This window comes from Apis mellifera, linkage group LG8, assembly GCF_003254395.2.
Source record: "Apis mellifera strain DH4 linkage group LG8, Amel_HAv3.1, whole genome shotgun sequence".
Lineage (NCBI taxonomy): Eukaryota > Metazoa > Arthropoda > Insecta > Hymenoptera > Apidae > Apis > Apis mellifera.
Window position 1 is genome coordinate 5,959,917 of NC_037645.1, and position 17,925 is coordinate 5,977,841.

Consider the following 17,925-nt stretch of genomic DNA (forward strand, 5'->3'; position numbering starts at 1 on the left):
TTAACGCCACACTTATTTTAAAATACCACGAGAAACTCTGATACCCCTTCCGACGATCGATACTTGATCTGCAATGCAAAGTAACGATCACAAACTTGTTCATATTTCGCTCATTAAACGTGACGTCTAGAAAGAAAGAGAGAGAGAGAAATCGGTTACCTCGAGATAAAACAATGATTTTCCAGACTCGTGTATTAAAATCGTTCGTAACAAGATCAATTCGACAAATGCTTTCATCCAACGTCGTCCCTCGAAAGCGAAATTGAAAAAAGGTGTGAAACAATGGAATTAGAAAAAGGGAAGAATGGCCGGCATAAGTGCATACCACTGTTCGATATTTCGACTTCCGTCTCCGCGGCGAAACTCGAGAAATCGAAAGGTTATAAGAGGCTATATATATATATATTCTCTATACCTCCTCCTCGCGCGACACCTTGTTTCCACGCCCGCCATTTCATAGAGCTTTCTATATTCCTTAGAGCTGCCGACGGCTCGATTATTTTCACTTAATTCACTACGCGACCACTTTCAAAAATAGGAATGGAAAATGGATTTAACGAGGGATCTGCTAGTTAATTGAAAGTCTGATAGATATATTAATTGAGCAACGAATTGAAGAAATAATTGGGAAAATATTTAGAAGAATTTCGATGAGTAATGGAGAGGAGAAAGTGATGGATAAAGAGATGGATGAGAAGAATACAAGTTTTTATTGATATTTCTTAAATTGGGAACTGACGATTGAAAATAGAAGAATAAGAAGAAAAGTGGAAGAATTTTAATGACGTGATATAATATCGTACGTGATAGGGAGAAGATAGCGATATGGAATATATTGATAAATTGAAACTTTAGAATTAAAAAGTAACAATATTATATTACTAGTAACGTAATCTGTGTATATCTTCTCTAAAGAAGAACTGATGAAAGGAAAATATCAAATAATGAAAAAAGTCTTGTTGTAATATCCTTTTTTTATAATATAAATATCGAAATGCACCTCTAAAAAAAATCTGTGCAATGTTGTACGTAAACAGCTGAGTAAGTAATCGTTATTTGCGTTTCATTTTCGAAAAAGTTGTCGCAAGATTGGTGGGAAAAAAATATGCATACTCTTTCTAACTTTCCTCTTCTAGACTGTCGTTTTTAATCTGAATAAGAATCGAATTTTTTTTTTATCCAAGAAGAAGAACCACGTTGAAAATCTTCAAAGATATATTTTTTAAGAATAAAGAATATTTTCTCTCAAGAGTCTTTCTGTTTTCAAAGTCTTTCTCGAGAAAGAATTACGAACGAATGGAATTGAATTAAGAAAAATTTTTAAATCGATTAAGGCGCTGGAGAAAAACAAATTTGGCTTTTTATATATATTATCATTTTTCCCTCCACGATATGGTAATGGGCACGCCAAGTATTTGCTGATGCGCGACGATGTTTTTTTGAAACTTTTATGCAAGAGTTAGTTCTAGCATAGACGAGGAGAAACGATAAAGGAAATAATGGAAACGATGGGATAAACCATTTTGTTTTTCTTTTTAAAAGTTTATAAGATTTTAAGACGGACTCTTATAATTTTAAAGAATTTCGCGGCGTGGTAATTTGAAATAATACGGAGGTTATAAATGTTGTAAAATTTCTTTCTTTCGAAAGATAGCCAAGAAATTATTCGTTTTTAAAATCAGTTAATGTTACGAGCCAGTATAACTTGAAGCACATGTTATAAAATTTAATTAAAAAAATTGCGAATCGTGAGATAGATAAATCTTATCCTCAAACATTTGCAATTTTTATCTAATTTTAATCTTTCCAAATTTTGAAAATTCTGATTCATTATTAATTGCTCCATCTTTACAATTTAATATTTCATTTGAAATATTAATCAATACAACTTATTTATCATACAACATTTCGTAATTTTGTAACAACAAATTTTCATTCGTCGTAATTCTTCCCTATCTCTCCAATCTCTTTTGAGAGAAATTGCAAGAGTAAATTATTTGGCATTGTTTGAAAATTGATAAAATTTTCCCCGTTCGAAAACTTTATGTTGGCTGTTTACCCCCGTAACTTTGCCCGGAACCCATCGAAATCGTTAAAACGGTTAAAACGGATTATACGAAAATTTGGCATACACGGATTAGAAGAGGTCAGCAGAAATTTCGCGTGGAAAAATCGATAGGTTGGAACGGCGGCAAGGGTATTTCCAGAGTTAGTGGAAAAAATGTCTACCACGAAACTTTCCTCGACACGACGATGATGAAAGTTGAAAATTTGGATATTTAAATATCCATATTATGTTCGAGCAAGTTGGATTCCTTTTTTTTTTTTAACCTTTCAATATTTGTTCCACAAAGCCAACCTAAAACGAACTATCCCGTTCACGAGATTGAAACGAAGCGTCATATTCCATTATTATTACTTCCCATGAAATGCGAAACGAGGAAGATAATACATAATAATAACAAAACATATTATTATTTCACATAATCTCGATTAAATCGAAATTGAATCACTCGATTAGTTAATATTTGAATTAACGTGATCAATAATATAAACGTAAATAAGTTAATTGATATCGAAGGAATCTATATCTATGTATAGAGGAAAATCGATATAAATTCGTTCAAATTTGTTCTACATATTTTAAACATGTGCGCGTATATAATTTATTAAAAATGTATCAAAAGATCATTTTTATTTTCGTGTACGTCAAAATAATTGTAATCAATTTATACGAAATATTTCCATCCGTCAAAAATATCTCTGATTCGAATAACGACACGATAAAGGGATTATGATGTGTAAAATTATCAAGAGAAAAAGAAAAGAAAGAGTTGAAATTTTCACGAATTAATCATTACGATAGGCTACGATAATTAATGCACGAAGATTATCGAAATTGGAAGATTAGATCGACGAATATATCAATGTTTATAACGGCGTAGTATAAATCGTAGGAAAATAACGAGAAAAGTTGGAAAACTGGGGCGCGATTGCAGCGATCCCATCCTTTCTTTTATCAAGGAACCGAATTAGACGTTTCATTATTTCCAATGTTTTATCCAGAATCGATACCCGAGCGAGTGTAAGTTTAATGAAACACCGTGAAATAGCGTTTTACGATCGCGGTCGATCGAATCGAGACGTTACATCGTCGAATCTCGAGCTTGGACAACGGATTATACAACGGGGCGAAAAATCATAACCGTGGATCGCGCCAAAGGATTAAAATCGATCGGATCCCTTTCGAAAGGTATCGCGGAAAAAGCAAAATTTCTCGGATTTTTCTATTTTATCTCGCTCGTATTATTATCATCGGGTGACCACCGCTCCGAAAAAAAATTTATTACATCATCCGAATCGACGGATACAATTCCGTTCAACTTTGACGTTGAAGCCGAGTGGCGTGGCGTGTATGCTTGTATTTCGACGGATATTTTTTAATTAAAAAACTTGGGCGCGGGTCAAAAGGAGAGAAGATAATAGATCGTCGATACACTCGATTAACTCGATCGATTAAAAAATTCTAAACCAACGATTTATACTTTTTATCCTCCCAACCAATTCCCACCCCTTCCACAAAGGGATAATCCTAATGAAATTGCCGACACGTTAAAGACAGATCCAATTTTTCTCAGATTTATCAAACGAAGGAAAAAAAAAAGAAGTTCTCTTTTTTCCCTTTTTTAAAATAATAATCCTCTCCCCTCCCCTCCAAGCACTGACCCATATTATTCATTCGTTAAAATTATTTCTACTTCCATTCCTTAATACGGCGAAAAGTAGGAGACCGCGCGAATTTCGTTTTAATTTATATTCCTCGGGTCAAGCAAAAGCTCGCGAGGCAACCGATTCCCCCCTCACCCCCTCCCCCTACCCAGAGTGTTAAATTTAACGGAAACTCGCAGCTGCGATACATTTCGCCCGCGGAACAGCTGTTCTTCGCGCTTTTTCCTTCCATCTCTCGGACCTAACCCGGATCCATAAATCCCCCTCCTCCCTTAAAAGTCGCCCACCGCGGTGGTTGATTAAAAATTTCTCGCTAAATCGTCGTCGGGGGTCGAACGAACGAGAGAGACAGAGAGAGGGAGAGAGGGAGAGAGGGAGGGAGGGAGGGACGGATGCCGTTTGATGAAGAACTATCGAGCTGGAACGTTCCATCGTCCATGACACGACTCATCGTTCATCGCTCGCCTCATCGAGGATTGCGTTCAATTTTGAGCCGCGATAAGTAACACGGAACCGTGAACAGATTGAATCGTCCTGGAAATGAAATCGAGGCGAGGCCGAGCGCGCGAAACGAGGAGAAGAGCAGTTGGGCTGGAAAAGGGAGGGGAAAAAAAGAAAGGGGGAAGAGAAGAAGAGCGAATGAGAGAATGAAGAGAAAAGAATGAGAGAAAAAAAAAGGTGTCGACCGATTTCGGTTCGATCAGAGCAAAAAGCTATCGAGAAAATATATGAAGGATTTCGCGTTGAACAGTGTTCGTTCGATTTCTTCATCGATCCGTGTTTACTTCGCCTTTTTTTTTTATCCTTTTTATCCTTCTGTTTCGATTCGAAAAAGAAAGAGATGGAGGGAAAGGAGAGAGAATCGACTGCAACAGATGCTTATAAGACAATCTTTTCAACAGAAATTCGTGTTTCGACGAATTTAACGATTCTCCTATATTCACTTATGCGGAATATGGGGGAAAAAATTGATTGACGAGTTTTGGAGGAAGCGTCGCGTTCGAAAGAATGGAACAACGATGATACGAGTCCTGGCTCGCGTCATTCTTCGTGCCAATTTCGAGTTGGCTTGGCGCCTCCCTGCAAACGTTTCGAGATCGATGCTCGAACAATTAATGCCGGATATACGGCGGTTGGAAACTACGATTGCATTTCTCTCTTCTTTCTTTTTTCTCTAAGCTTCTTCCTTTTTTTCCTTTTTTTTTCTTTCTGTACCATATTACTCCTTTTCGTTGTTAACAGACAGAGAGAGAGAGAGAGAGAGAAAGAGAGAGGTGGAGTAATTACTTTCGCTTTGATAGCTTTACGATCACCACATTTTTCTCCCTAATTAAGAGCGTGATTAATTTTCTCAGTGGGAAGGGAGAGGGATTTTTACTAATCTTGCATAAAGATCTCGACGAGGAGGGAATGTTTTTTTCTTCTTTTTTGCACAACTCGTTCCACAGCGTGGAAACGTGCAATCATCCACGCTGCCAATTGATAGTTGTATGTTATCTTATCTTTGAACTTGTTACCTTGGCGGACAAAAGGAAAGGTTTCGAGCAGAGGAAAAATTCTAACGATCATGATGATTCATTCACGCGTATATATAATAAATTCGATTCTTTTTTTTTCTTCTTCTTCTTTTATCGATTATCATTTAATTTTTACTCGGATATATCTGTCCTTGTTAATTATCTTCGTCGAAAAATTATTATCATCCTATTATCGATTCATTTCACTCGATTTTTCGCATTACTCTCCTCGCGTATCGTATCGTATTTCGAGATCGTAGTCCAATAATATCCGACTATATTGCTCCAGCACGCTGGAATATTGGAATTTATATCCGCTTTATATATGTATAAAAATATGAATAAATTGTAAATATGTTGAAACGTAATAAACAATTATTAAAGGAAAAAGAATGCATCGCGAAATATTAAACAAGTATCTCATTTTTCCAAGGTTATTCCTTTGGGATGCAGAGAAAAATAGCCAACTTTCGTTCCCCACTTCTAAATCTACTTCTAATTCAAAAATAGGAGACGTTTCGAAGAGGATTATTCCATTATTATCACATTTTTGAACGAGCTTTCATTTTGTTAATCTTTGGATGGAAGGATGTATACTCTCCTCCTCGAATATTCACAATTGCGAAGAATCGAATCACAATTATCAATGAACGATAAGGAGGCAACGACGATTCAAGAAGATCGTTCCTCGATGGAGGAACAAACATGGAGGAAGGGAGAGGTACGTGTCTTTGATTCAAAGCGTTTGGAGAGGGATGCCTCGATGCCTCTGGCGAAGTCTTTTTTACCGTTCTTTCCGGATGAAAACGAGGATTATTCGGGCTAGTCGACTAGTCAAAAGGATAAGGCGGCCGTGAAATATTTCAAAGCCGTACCTTTGCGTGCAATACGTCCAGGGAATCGACGCGAGGATCCTTTGACTGTTAATTATGGGCCGAGGATAATGTGTAATACGTATAGTCGAGGAGAGAAAAAAAAAAAAAAAAAATGGGGGATCCGTTAAAATCTGTCAACGTAATGACGCAACGACAGATTTCCCTCCCAGAGTATTGCTATTAATTAACGAAGGACATTGAAACACGGTTAAACTATTGCTTAACGAAAAAAAAAAGTTAATCCGGTGCAGCGTTATTAAACTTCCTTGATTAATCAACTTCTCCCCTGTATCCTTAATTGATCACTCTCGCGAGCAGAGAATAATCTCGCTTTAACTTTCTCAGATTCGTCGATTGTTTAATTATTTCCTACGAGGCGAATGTTTTCCGATAAATTTTTCGAGACTATTTGATTGGAGAATAGTTGGAATTCCCTTTTCTTTATAATTATACACGAAAACGTATGTCTTTAGTAAAATGTGTATAGTTGTAGAATTTATTTTATCTGATTGATTGAATCAAATGATGAGAATTGATCAATTATTATTAATATTTCATTGTCCACGTATAAATCACTTTCATTTATATTTCCATCTATTCAGAATTTTCATTATAAATAATAGATTGCTGCAAATAATAAATTGAATGCAATTATCCTCTAAAAGTATCCTCGACAAAAGTAATTTAGACTTTCTATCATTATCTATCACTATCACCTAGACAATCGCTATCACTCTTGGACAAAATGTTCCATTTCAAGATGGATAGATAGATGGATATATCATTTTCACCTCGACTTTTAGAGGAGAATTAAAATATAAATTCTTTTGGCTAATCTTCAGTGATTAATAATTTAACGTAATAAAAGCAGAGAAAAATAAATAATAGAGAAATACTGATTGAACTAATTAAACTGTTTGCCAGACACTTACCTCTGGATGGTGCACGGGGCCGACATGTAGGGAAGACAGATTTCGACCGACAGGAACTTTCAGGTTCCTCCATTCGTTGCTGACCTGTTGCTCCCCTTCACGGCTGAAAAAGGAAAAGTCGTCCGGTTAAATATAAACCATTCACCAACGCCATTCCACGAGCTCAAGTTATAAATAAAGGCTCGATAACTTTGTAAAAAAAATCTTGAGAAGAACAAATAGGGGATATTTGGAAATATTTTTCAGATCGTTTCTTAAATTAAACGGACGGGCTTTTATTCTTCTTCTTCTTCTTCTTTTTGTCTAACTTCAGACAACTTCCCTGGCAATTTATCATTCCAATTCCTTTCTCTTTTTTCCCCCATTTTATCGCAAGAATCGTTCCATCCCCTCGTATGTATATCATCCATAACGGATGACGGAACGAATAAATCGAGAATGAAATGGTTTTCGATATTGTCACGCGCCAGCTGATGAACTTCGTCGAATCGAGTGATTAATAGCCGATCGGTGATTGTATTATATACCGATTCCATTAAAAAATTTAGCAAAATTGGCGGTGTAAAATTTTCACCTATCCTCCCCTCGTCTGTCCACCTTGACCCACAGCCAGCCCACGAAGATCGATAGAGATTGATTCAGTATTAATCAACAAGAGGGGAGGAGAAGGAGAGAGATTGTGCTTTTCCATCAGTTTTTTTTTCTTCCCCCTTCCCGTTCACTTATTATCTTCTTCCATAATAATTAAGGAAGAAAAAACGCGATAAAAAGAAGAGAAGGGGAAGAGAAAAGGAATAATGATCTTTCATTCCAGATCTCTCGATAATTAATTCCAATCTTGTTACGATTGGAAGGAAGGGAAGGATAAGTGAAAGTGAAAGCTCCTCCTAGCTCTTTCTACATTTCGAGCACAATTCCAACGATACTCGCTACGCTGTTTTAACCTTCCTCTTCCTCCCCGTGAGTTTTTAATCTCGCCTCGAGACAAATGACGGCCAGCCTAAGAAAGACGAAACTTTAGGGATATCTTATTCGCCCCTTTTCTTCCACGAATCGAAGCAGCCATTCGCATACATTCCTCCTTCTCGCGCAACCCAGCATTGATTAAAACCTCTTCTCCCTCTCCTCCGTTTTTATTCGCGCAAAACCTTCGACAGTCTTATACATATATGTGCCTTTGTGCGTGGGCAGATACCGTAGGCATTACCAAGATTGGGCCACGGAGGAAATATCTCTTCCTTCCGTTCACTCCTCCTCCTTCCCCCACTAAATCCTTTCAAGGAAAATTAACCGTCAAGGATCTCACGTATTTTAAGACACGACGTATTTTGCAAGTCAGGCCTCCAAGTATCATTGTTCCAAGAGATAGAAAGTGCTCCAAAGTATTCCTATCATATCATTATACTCGGATCTCTTCGGATTCATCGAATTTCTCTTGATTGTTCCGCGTTCGAAACTTGTTTAAAACTCGAAAAAGAGGAGGGAAAATTTCAACGCGCGTTCCCTTCCATCCGCGAGAAAAAAATAAGCGGAATCGCCGAGGGCTAGCGCGCTACAATCCCGGGATTGTTAGCAACTGGGTCGAACCAATTACGTTCGTGACACGTAAACTTATGCTTTTGTAGCGTATTCGAACGCGGCGTAACGAACGACTTCTTCGGAGAAAAGGGTTTGGGAAAATGGATCGTAGCTTCTTGTTCTTCGCGTTTTCTTATATGAGTTCTCGCTCGAGTTTCGAAACAAATCTTGCACGGTCGTTCGTTTCCTCGCGTCGATACGTTGATTTAGGGGCTTCGTTCCGACCATCCGTCAGGGGTTGCTCCTCGTCGAAGCTGTCCCTCCCCGAACATTCTTCGAAAATTCTTCTCTCCGTTTAACAACGCGTGTTCCGGAAACGAGTGACAGGCGAGATTTCTGCGAACCCCGTAAATTAACCCGTCCCAGAGCGCAATTTACTCAACAAAAGGGTTCGGCTTTTCCTCGCAGAGGGACAACTTTAATTAACTGCTAGTTGTTGATAACCGGAGAGATATTAATACCATCGAAAAGAAAAGAAAGGAAAAGAAAGAAGGAAGAGAGAGTTAACAGTTGCTCGGAATAGTTGAACGGCGGCTCGACCTTCCTTCTTCCACGTCTCCTTTCCATTCTCTAGTTTCTTTCCTTTCTTCTTTTTCCCTTTGCAATCCCGTCCAGAAAGGGGAAAGTTGAAAAGATTTGTCGCGATCTTTTATCGAGGCCGAGGATATTTCAATGGGAAGAGAAGATCTTGCGTCACTTACGGGAATCTTAGCTCGTTGCAGCTTCCATCCGCGTGCGAGAGAGCGGGAAGGCTGCTGGCCTCGAACGGTGGATTACTCAAATCTGCGAACAGGAATGTGAAAATGTTTCGTCAGTCGGGGAAAATTCGTAAACGTTCCTCTCGATTCGTTCGGAGAAGGAATGCTTTGACCGAGCGTTAAAAATGTATTTCCAGGAGAAAGGAAAAAAAATTAGATTCCCTGCTTTTTCGTCGACTCAAAAGACACACGGAATAATTGAGAATTACCTATGGTCGAGTCGTAGTGGTCGCTGTGCCGTCCATAAGGTGCAGTTCGCTTGAGCAGGTCGGTCACTCGTCTTCTCGGGCTTCTCGTCTGCTGAAACAAATTTCATACAGGAAACGAATCGAAAAATACCATGTTATAAATACAAATACGTTTAAATTTAATTTTATACTATGGAGAAAATTGTTTCTGTTTCAACGACGAATTTTGTGGTTCCATTCGAAGATAATAAAGATGGAGGGGAGAGAATTTTGTTCATTTCGGTTTCGATGAAAAAGATGCACGGAACGAGACATGGCAAGACAGGATTCTTGTTTCGTGCTTCTATTTACATCGATCTTTTCCTAGCGTGGCCAGGGAGGATATTTCTTTCCGATGTTGTATCGTGCCTACGTGCGGATATTTTCATCCCCTTAATGCGCCTCCCACGTTTGGACGCGATTACACGTGACGAATCAAAGTTTATAGGCTTGGAGGACCGATTCCTTTTTAATGGAAGGATAGTATTAAAAGAACGAGGGACAAAAGGAGGGAAGGACATGAAAGAACGTCGGAGAATCTTGGATTAATCTACGATCCAAATATTTACTCTCGAGCTTGGCCGCGAGTGAAGCGAGGGCAAAATTATTGATCAAGTTTCCACCGCGAACACAGAATGGAGAGAGAATGTTGTTGGTGTTAAGGTTGGTTCACATTTCGGCCTTGTTCCAGCTTTTTCTTCGAATTTATATATTTATATCGATTACACACATTGGTGATGTCCAAGATTCAAATTTAATTCTTCGTCGTGTTTGATTTAAATATTAGATATTGGATATTTACTTTGGCAAGATCGTGATTGAATTATAAAAAAAAGAAAGTTTAAACAAAAGGAAAACTTCGTATCTTTAGATTTGTTTGAATTTCTAAAATTATTTCGAATGGAATTATTAAAGAAAAAAAGAAGAAAAAAGAAAGAGGAATAGTTGTCTTAAATAAAAAGTAATTTTATCAGGCTCGAGATAAGCAATCTTTGTGTTTCATTGGACGTTAATTTATATTCCAATAAATCAAGTTTTATTAACACGACTTAGCCTCACTCCATCGAATCGATGAGAAAGTATTATCTATCATTGTTTCAGTAAATAAAACTTGTTCGAATAAGAATGGATGAAACTTCGATAGAGATATTAATTAAATTGAACACGTTTCGAAAAGTCTATACAATATTGGAAACGTATCGTAAAATAACATTATTGATTTGAAAAAGTATCAATCGCGAAGAGTTTTCCTTTCCACTTTTATGAATTCCCTTCGAATAAATTCGACTCGAAATTAACACGGGATAATTGTATAGATTAAAATCGGGGCGCGTTTCTTTAATTTGATATAAAAATAAGTTGATGGAATTTCTATTACGTCAAACAAACTTAGCCGACAGATCACAAAGTTTTGTTTTCCTTTAAAATAGAAATGAAATAAAACCACGCAAATTAGAAGGGGAAATTTTCACATAATTCCAAACAACGAGTCGGAATAATTAATCTCATTTCGTATCCTTGTTTCTTCGAACACGAAACACGAATCCAGCTATAATAAAACTATTAAAAATTAGAGGCACGGTTAACGTGATTCCCTTCATCATGTTCCATCAGCGTTTCCCCCATTGGATTTTACATTAAATACAAATGCAAACCAATCTTCCGCGGCTAACCTCCTCCAACGACTCGATTTCCATTTCAAATTCATTTAAAATCCCATTCAAATTCGATGGGGACGCTCATTAGATCTTAATTGCGGGGATGAACGTTACATAACTAGCGCGCCGCTAGTGGTGAGATTGAAGGTTTCTTCGTTGGATCGATGAAAGAAAATAAATTTGTCCCGATAAAAATGCTAAATCTCGTTCCTGCAAATCCTATCCTATCCGTCCTAATCCTCTCCTCAACAACATCGGGACAAGAAATTAATTCGATTGTAAAACTCGATCGATTTATCGTGTGTTACACGGCGTAGGAGACTCGATCGATAAGTTTTCCTTCAACTAACGACCCTTACGAAAGTGGTGTCGATGAGACTTTGCGTCCTGGTGACTTGAACCTTCGAAGAGAACAATCGTTCCTCGATCGTTGGACTGTTGTTTCCTGACGGGCTGTCGTCATACTCGTCCAAACATTCATCCTCCGCCAGGGACACCAAACTGTTGTACCAATGCGCGCTGGTCGCCCTGTGAGGTTTCGACGGTTCCTGGACGCGGTTCAAGTCCTTGCTGAAACTCAGGCTGCGCCTGATCGGTTGCAGGCTGCGATTTATCACGGCCGGTAATTCAGCAGCGCTCCCTCTCAATAGCAACCCGATTTTTCGACGGAACGATTTTCGCTCCGCTCTCCCGCCCCCCTTTTCCTCCTTCGACAGATTCACGTCTTCGCTGTAGAGATCATTGTCGTAGATCGATAGATCCTCGTACCATTTCTCTGAAACACAAATATTTCCTTTTTCTTTTTTTCTTTATATATATATATTATTACAATATCATCATCATACCAATAAAAGTATACAAAAAGAAGTAAGAGTAACGAGATACAAAGAGTGGAAGATGTTAAAAGAATAGGAAAGTTTTCTATAAACGAGCAAATCATTTTTCCATCTTTTCGTTTTCGTTTCTTAAGAAGTTCGAGTTAGACGCAATACCTGCTTGCACTTTCGGTTCACTTTTCTTCGCGGGTACCTGCTTCGCCGTCTTCGCGCCTCGACCGGACGTCTTCTCGTCTCCGCCGCTCTTCTTCGACTTCTTCGAGCCCCTCTTCTCGTCCTTCTTCAACGTTGTCATCGCGCCAATCTGGTATCCTCGCGCACACGCTCGTGCACGATCTCCTTCTCGCCAAAGGGAGCGTTCGTCCGCTCGCCGAAAGGATTGTTCGCCGTCCGAGGGCGAAAGGATTCATCGGCCAGCCGAAATCGGCCTTGGCTACATCGAGTCGTTCCACGAAGTGAATCGGGAAATGGACCAATTGCAATGCCGCGGATGAATGGAACGAGCGGACAATTAAACGGTTTTCGCCGATTTATTTTTCCAAATTTCTCCTGATGGCTGACCTGTCACATCGGTGACGCGATCAATAGGAACGGTGTTATGGCTGCTAGTCGATCGTCCAATTGTTGTTGTTGTTGTTGTTGTTGTTGTTGCCAGGTGAAAGATCGTTCCATCACGGACGGCGTTTTATTGTTCCGTTGCCGCCGGTTGTCGATCGAGTAAATCGTCGGCGAACAATGTACGAACTTTCGTGGCAAATGGCCTGTTCCGGGGACAACCGTGGCTCCCCTCCCTCCTCCTCCTCCTCCTCCTCCCACCCCCTCCCCCTTCCACCAGTTTACTCGTCGCTCTCTTTCTCGGGCTTGCTCGCCCTTGAATCACGTCCGACAAACGGCAAGTAGAAATTTAAACGCTGAAATCATCGATCGGTGAAACCGAATGGCTTCGATATCGATCGAAATGGTACGGAAGATGTGCGTACGAAAGAGATTCTCGTGCACGCGTTTGAGTGATTTCAGTGATTTTGTTTTTTTTTTTAATTATCGATAATTAAAGATCGACAAGATATCACTGTAGAGTTATATCATTAGTCCAGAGTGAAATTAATTTTTAATAAATTTTTACAGGATGATTGATTTTATATCGATTTCCAAACGATAATCTCGATGAAATATACGCATTATTTCGTTCGAAGTTCCATTAAATATAGTCGATCGAAGATAAGAATATTTTTATCAAGTAGTAGTTTAGATTATTAGTCCGTTGTTCGATTTTATAATCAAGCTAAATCACAGTTTTTAATAACGGATCAATGAGTCCCGTTAGCGAATCGTGTCGTATTAATTGCGTTAATTATCGCTGACCCTATTTCCGTATCGATAAATCCATAATTAATTAACGAAATACATACTTTCTTTCATCCTATCTTTCATTTACACGCACACACACATATACACATATGAGAAAAAGTTGCACTTATTTTTCCTTTCCTTTCCCTATTATTGTTGAATTTTCTCCAGTCATACTGGGCCACGGTCGTTGCAGTTAGAAACGCATTTAACTTTTCCACCTATCAGCGTATTTTTTCTTATCAGCCTTCTCTTCCTTATCATCGTATACTCACATAAATTAACCGTATCGAACTTATCAGACCGAATCCGTCCCGAGACGGAAAAATTTCGCGAGTTCTTTTCGTTCGGATAAAAAAAAAAAATTTCCAATTCCATCCAAAAAAAAAAATCTACGAATTGTTTATAATCGTAAGATCGAACGAATCCCAATTCGATTTAATAAATCGTGTTAACAATTCGATTTAATAATTTCGATTTAATAAATCGCGTTAACAAATTCCTTGCGCGAATCGATCGATCCGATTTGGATTAAGAAATTAGAATTATCGGCCAGTCTTTTTTTTTTAGAGTCCTTGAGAGGAAAGGAAATTTTCAACCAATGGTGGAACAATGGTTAGTACACGCGTGCGATCGGTTTTCGTCACCGGCAATTAACGCCTATCGTAAAGGTAATGGCGTATTACAATGTTATCATCGTCGATTTACGAGGGACGTCACGAGTAATATTATGTTTGCGCGTCGATATATCACCGTAAAAATGGCAACACTTAAGAACGATTAACGCCCCACTAGAGCATGAAAGCGTGTACGACTTGAAGTGCCAATAATTTTTTTTTCTCTCGCTCCTTCTCTACAACTATATGAAACGACGATCGGTGTGGAAAAGAAAAAAAAAGAAAAAAAAGAAAAATAAGGAAAAGTCGTTATCTTTTCTCTTTCCGCTCCGCGAAGAAGGAATCGTTGATCGAAAAAAGCGATAAGCGACGACGAGTCGGTTAAAAATAGACAGCGAGGTATAAATCGAGCGGGGAAGAGGGAAGAAGGAAGGAGGAAGGAGGGGAATCCACGCGAAACTCGGTATCAAACGCGAGGAGCATTCCCGCGGTTTTTTAAGGCTGGCCTTAAAATTTGCGCCAAGTTAAATCGATGCACCACGTAACATGCGTTGCCACGTTCGTGAATGCACCGATAAGGTTGCTCAAGGTGGCGCAAAGTTCATTAGATTAGAAACTAGTAAATGGAAACTCTAGCGATTGGTCGTCGATGGATCGGAATGTTTTTCTTTTTCTTTTTTAACGAACACCTCAAATATCAAATTTCCTTCCCTCCATCGAGAATTATCTCGATAACGAAATATTCAATCTCTCTCTCTCTTCCAATCGAGAAATCTCATCGAAGAAAATTTTCCATCTCGAGAATGAACGGGGATAGTGTCGAATGGTGTTACGTAACGATATTTTAAAAAAGAATAATCCGCACAATGATCAAATTGTACAATATTACACCGTTGCACGCCGAATCTGGAATAAAATCGTCGGGTAACAAACGAAATTACGAACGGTCTGGAAGGAACTGGCTCGCACACGGTAGATTTCGATTGCACGATAACAGCCGCGATCTCGAAAACCTGTAGTAAATCACGCGGAATTCGATATTTCACAACCAATGATTTACACACTCGCGGAACACACCATGACGCGGGGAGGAGGAGGGAAACTGCTACTTCAATAAATAAAATAAACGAAATCGTGGCAAATGTGCGTGGGATCCAAGTTCGTTGACCCGTTGATCGAACGCGATCTCGTTAACGGGGGGGGGGGGGACCGATTAATAAATTCCCACTGCGGATCCTTCGCGCTTCATTCCCCCCCTCTGATACGATTATACACAGGCAGCTAGTTTTCGCACGGTTTAAAAACTGACTGAACGGCACAACCGATTAATTCGACTCGCCTCCCGATAATAATCCCGCTCGCTCGATCGGTAGTAAACAAAGGAATTAAAAAAAAAATCGGTAGGTAGCCGTTGGAATCCGCATATCGCTTATCGAGCACGGCACATCATCATCGAGCGTTATCGCCGCGATAACTGCTGCGATTCCCTGTGCGCGGAATTTCTGTCCCCGAAAATCTGTTCGCGATAAAAACACATTCCGGATTCGCACGCGCGACTCGAGGATATGCAAAATATCTTGCTAATCTTTTTCTCTTCTTTTCTTTTTTCGAATATCTCGCGAACGATTTTATCGATCGATTTCGCACGCGCGCGAAAATCAGACAGACCCGTCGGCTATTATCTCGGGTATTAAGAAATTAAGAAAACAGGTGAGAGGCGAGGTGAGACCACACGAGATGTGGTGGGGAGAGATCGTGGCGGGAAAAGGGAGCAATGGAACGTTCGATTCGGAACCAATCGAAAAAGAAATTGTCTATCTTCTCTAAGGAAAAATGTGCGCCGGTACTCGTGCCAGTGGTACTCAATTTACTTCGATTTCTCCACTGTGCTTTTATTAGTCTTAGTCGATTTTTGGTAATTGCAAGAAGAAAAAAAAGGTTTGAAATTGATCGATTCGATTTGGTTTCTAGTAGATCTAATGCAACACTACGATGATGAATTTGTATCGTATCGTGAGATTGTTAATACGTCCTCGTATTTCCTTTGAATTATAAGGTATCAGATTATATTGCGAAGCGTGCAACCTCTCGTTAACAATGGAACCTCATCTTGCAATGATATTTAATGAAATACACAATATACGAGGAAAACTTAAAAGATCATAGAGTTCATAGAGGAATTAATTTGCTAATTTTTCTTATAATGTTAAAATGAAAATTCAATGGTTCATGAATGTCTTTGAATAATAATAATAAAAAAAACTTTATATTCACTTAATCTTTTTTCTTAATTTTTGTAAAAATTGTAATAAAATACTTTATATATGTTATTGATCATCTATTGTCATTACCAGAAACCATTTATATTTATTACTTTCTTTCAGAAAAAAAAAGTCTATCTATCTATAATTTCAAGATAAGTACAAATCAACAAAAAAAGATAATAAAATCAACAAAAAAAGAAATGGAACGAACGATTTCTTCAGATGACTTAATTCTTGAGCGAGCCAGGAAGTTTGTATACCTGACACGTTGCAATACGAAACCTTAGAACACTGTTAATGTCCGCATTTCGAATACCCGCCACGTTAATGTCTGAAATGCGTTATAAAAAGTTCTGGAACCAGCGTGGCTATAAAACGAGCATGTTGCCGTTTTATTGGTGAAGGGAGGGAAATCTGCTGGCATATTCGATATTCGAGAGCCGTGAAATGACTTTTGTCGAGGTAGCATTTTACGATCAGACGAAACGCAGGAATTGATATTTTATAGATATAACGTGTTGCATAAAAATCGACTATTAAACTATTCGTTTGAGGATGATTTGTAACGATTTATATAACCCTTTCCCTTCGAACACGAATACGAATATATTTAAAAAAAATCTGAGTTTTAACTATCTCAAACAAAATTAAATCTTGTTTCCAGGAAAAAAAGGAAGAAAAAAAAAAAAAAAGAAATGATCAATAACGAATCTCGTTCACGATTGAAAAACCTTATCGAATATATGTTGGCACATTCGTATTGTTATGGCCAATAACAAATTTTTACGAGTATTACGAAGGAGTCGCAGTACATTTCCAGATGTATGTATATGTATATGTACACGTCATTACAAAATGTAATAAAGTTCACGAGATAGTTCCTGCGAGAGAACTGAACCAGCTGCTCCTCGAACTTCGAGAACGCATCCCTTGGCACACGTGTGAAAATGTCGATAAGGATTGTCTATTTCTAGGCCGTGTAAGTAAGCAGATCGATACCGGTGTCCTCTAAACCAGATTGTCGAATTCTTGAACGTTTTCTCCTCCTCACGAAGGATCTCACGAATTTGTCGGATCGTACCGTGCCATATTTCCCCTTCCCTTCGAGTCGAACGAGTGAATTTACCATCGACTACTAAACTAAATAAGTTTCCTTGACATCCTTAGCCAGTTAAGGACTTGCTCAGGTGTCCACCGAGGAATCGTCGCATGAATCGCCGTTTCTCGGCGAGTGTTCTCGCCAAGAATCGATAAAACGTTTAACCTAAATCTATTCCATTCGTTATCCAAGCTGATTTCGAAACACTGATTCCATTATTATTCTATCCCATTTCATCGTAGATAAAATTAAATCTTTGTGATGTGCTCCCTCTCGAGTGTTCGTAAGGTTAAAAATAGGAAAAAGTTGTGACGAATTCGTGATCGACCGATCTTAAAATCCGTAAGTGATATCTATAATCTGACACGTTTCGATTCGTCGATCGAGGGAAATTTTAAGCGTCGCGGTGAAAATGCATTAAAAGAGGAAAGGGCAAATTGGCGGCATTGTGCACGGTCGCATAACTGAATGGTGGCACACGGAACCGG

The 17,925-nt window shown here is 38.7% G+C and overlaps 1 protein-coding gene across 11 annotated transcripts in view; it reads right to left on the minus strand.

The window, feature by feature from the left end:
* Nucleotides 1-15,680, minus strand: part of LOC408963 (pleckstrin homology domain-containing family G member 5) — an 85,366-nt gene extending 69,686 nt beyond the window's left edge. For 2 of the 11 annotated variants that reach the window (XR_001703916.2, XR_001703915.2), the window contains exons 1-5: nt 12,267-15,680; nt 11,634-12,049; nt 9,599-9,686; nt 9,333-9,414; nt 7,054-7,156 (exon numbers count right to left, since the gene is read on the minus strand). Coding sequence is in view for 1 of the 11 variants with exons in the window: in XM_016913538.2 (XP_016769027.1) it covers nt 7,054-7,156; nt 9,333-9,414; nt 9,599-9,686; nt 11,634-12,049; nt 12,267-12,405 (828 nt within the window). In the remaining 10 variants the exon portion in view is untranslated. The remainder of the gene's footprint in view (nt 1-7,053; nt 7,157-9,332; nt 9,415-9,598; nt 9,687-11,633; nt 12,050-12,266) is intronic. The other 9 variants (XR_001703921.2, XR_001703923.2, XR_001703917.2 and 6 more) reach the window with 8 other exon arrangements.
* Nucleotides 15,681-17,925: the final 2,245 nt, after the last annotated feature.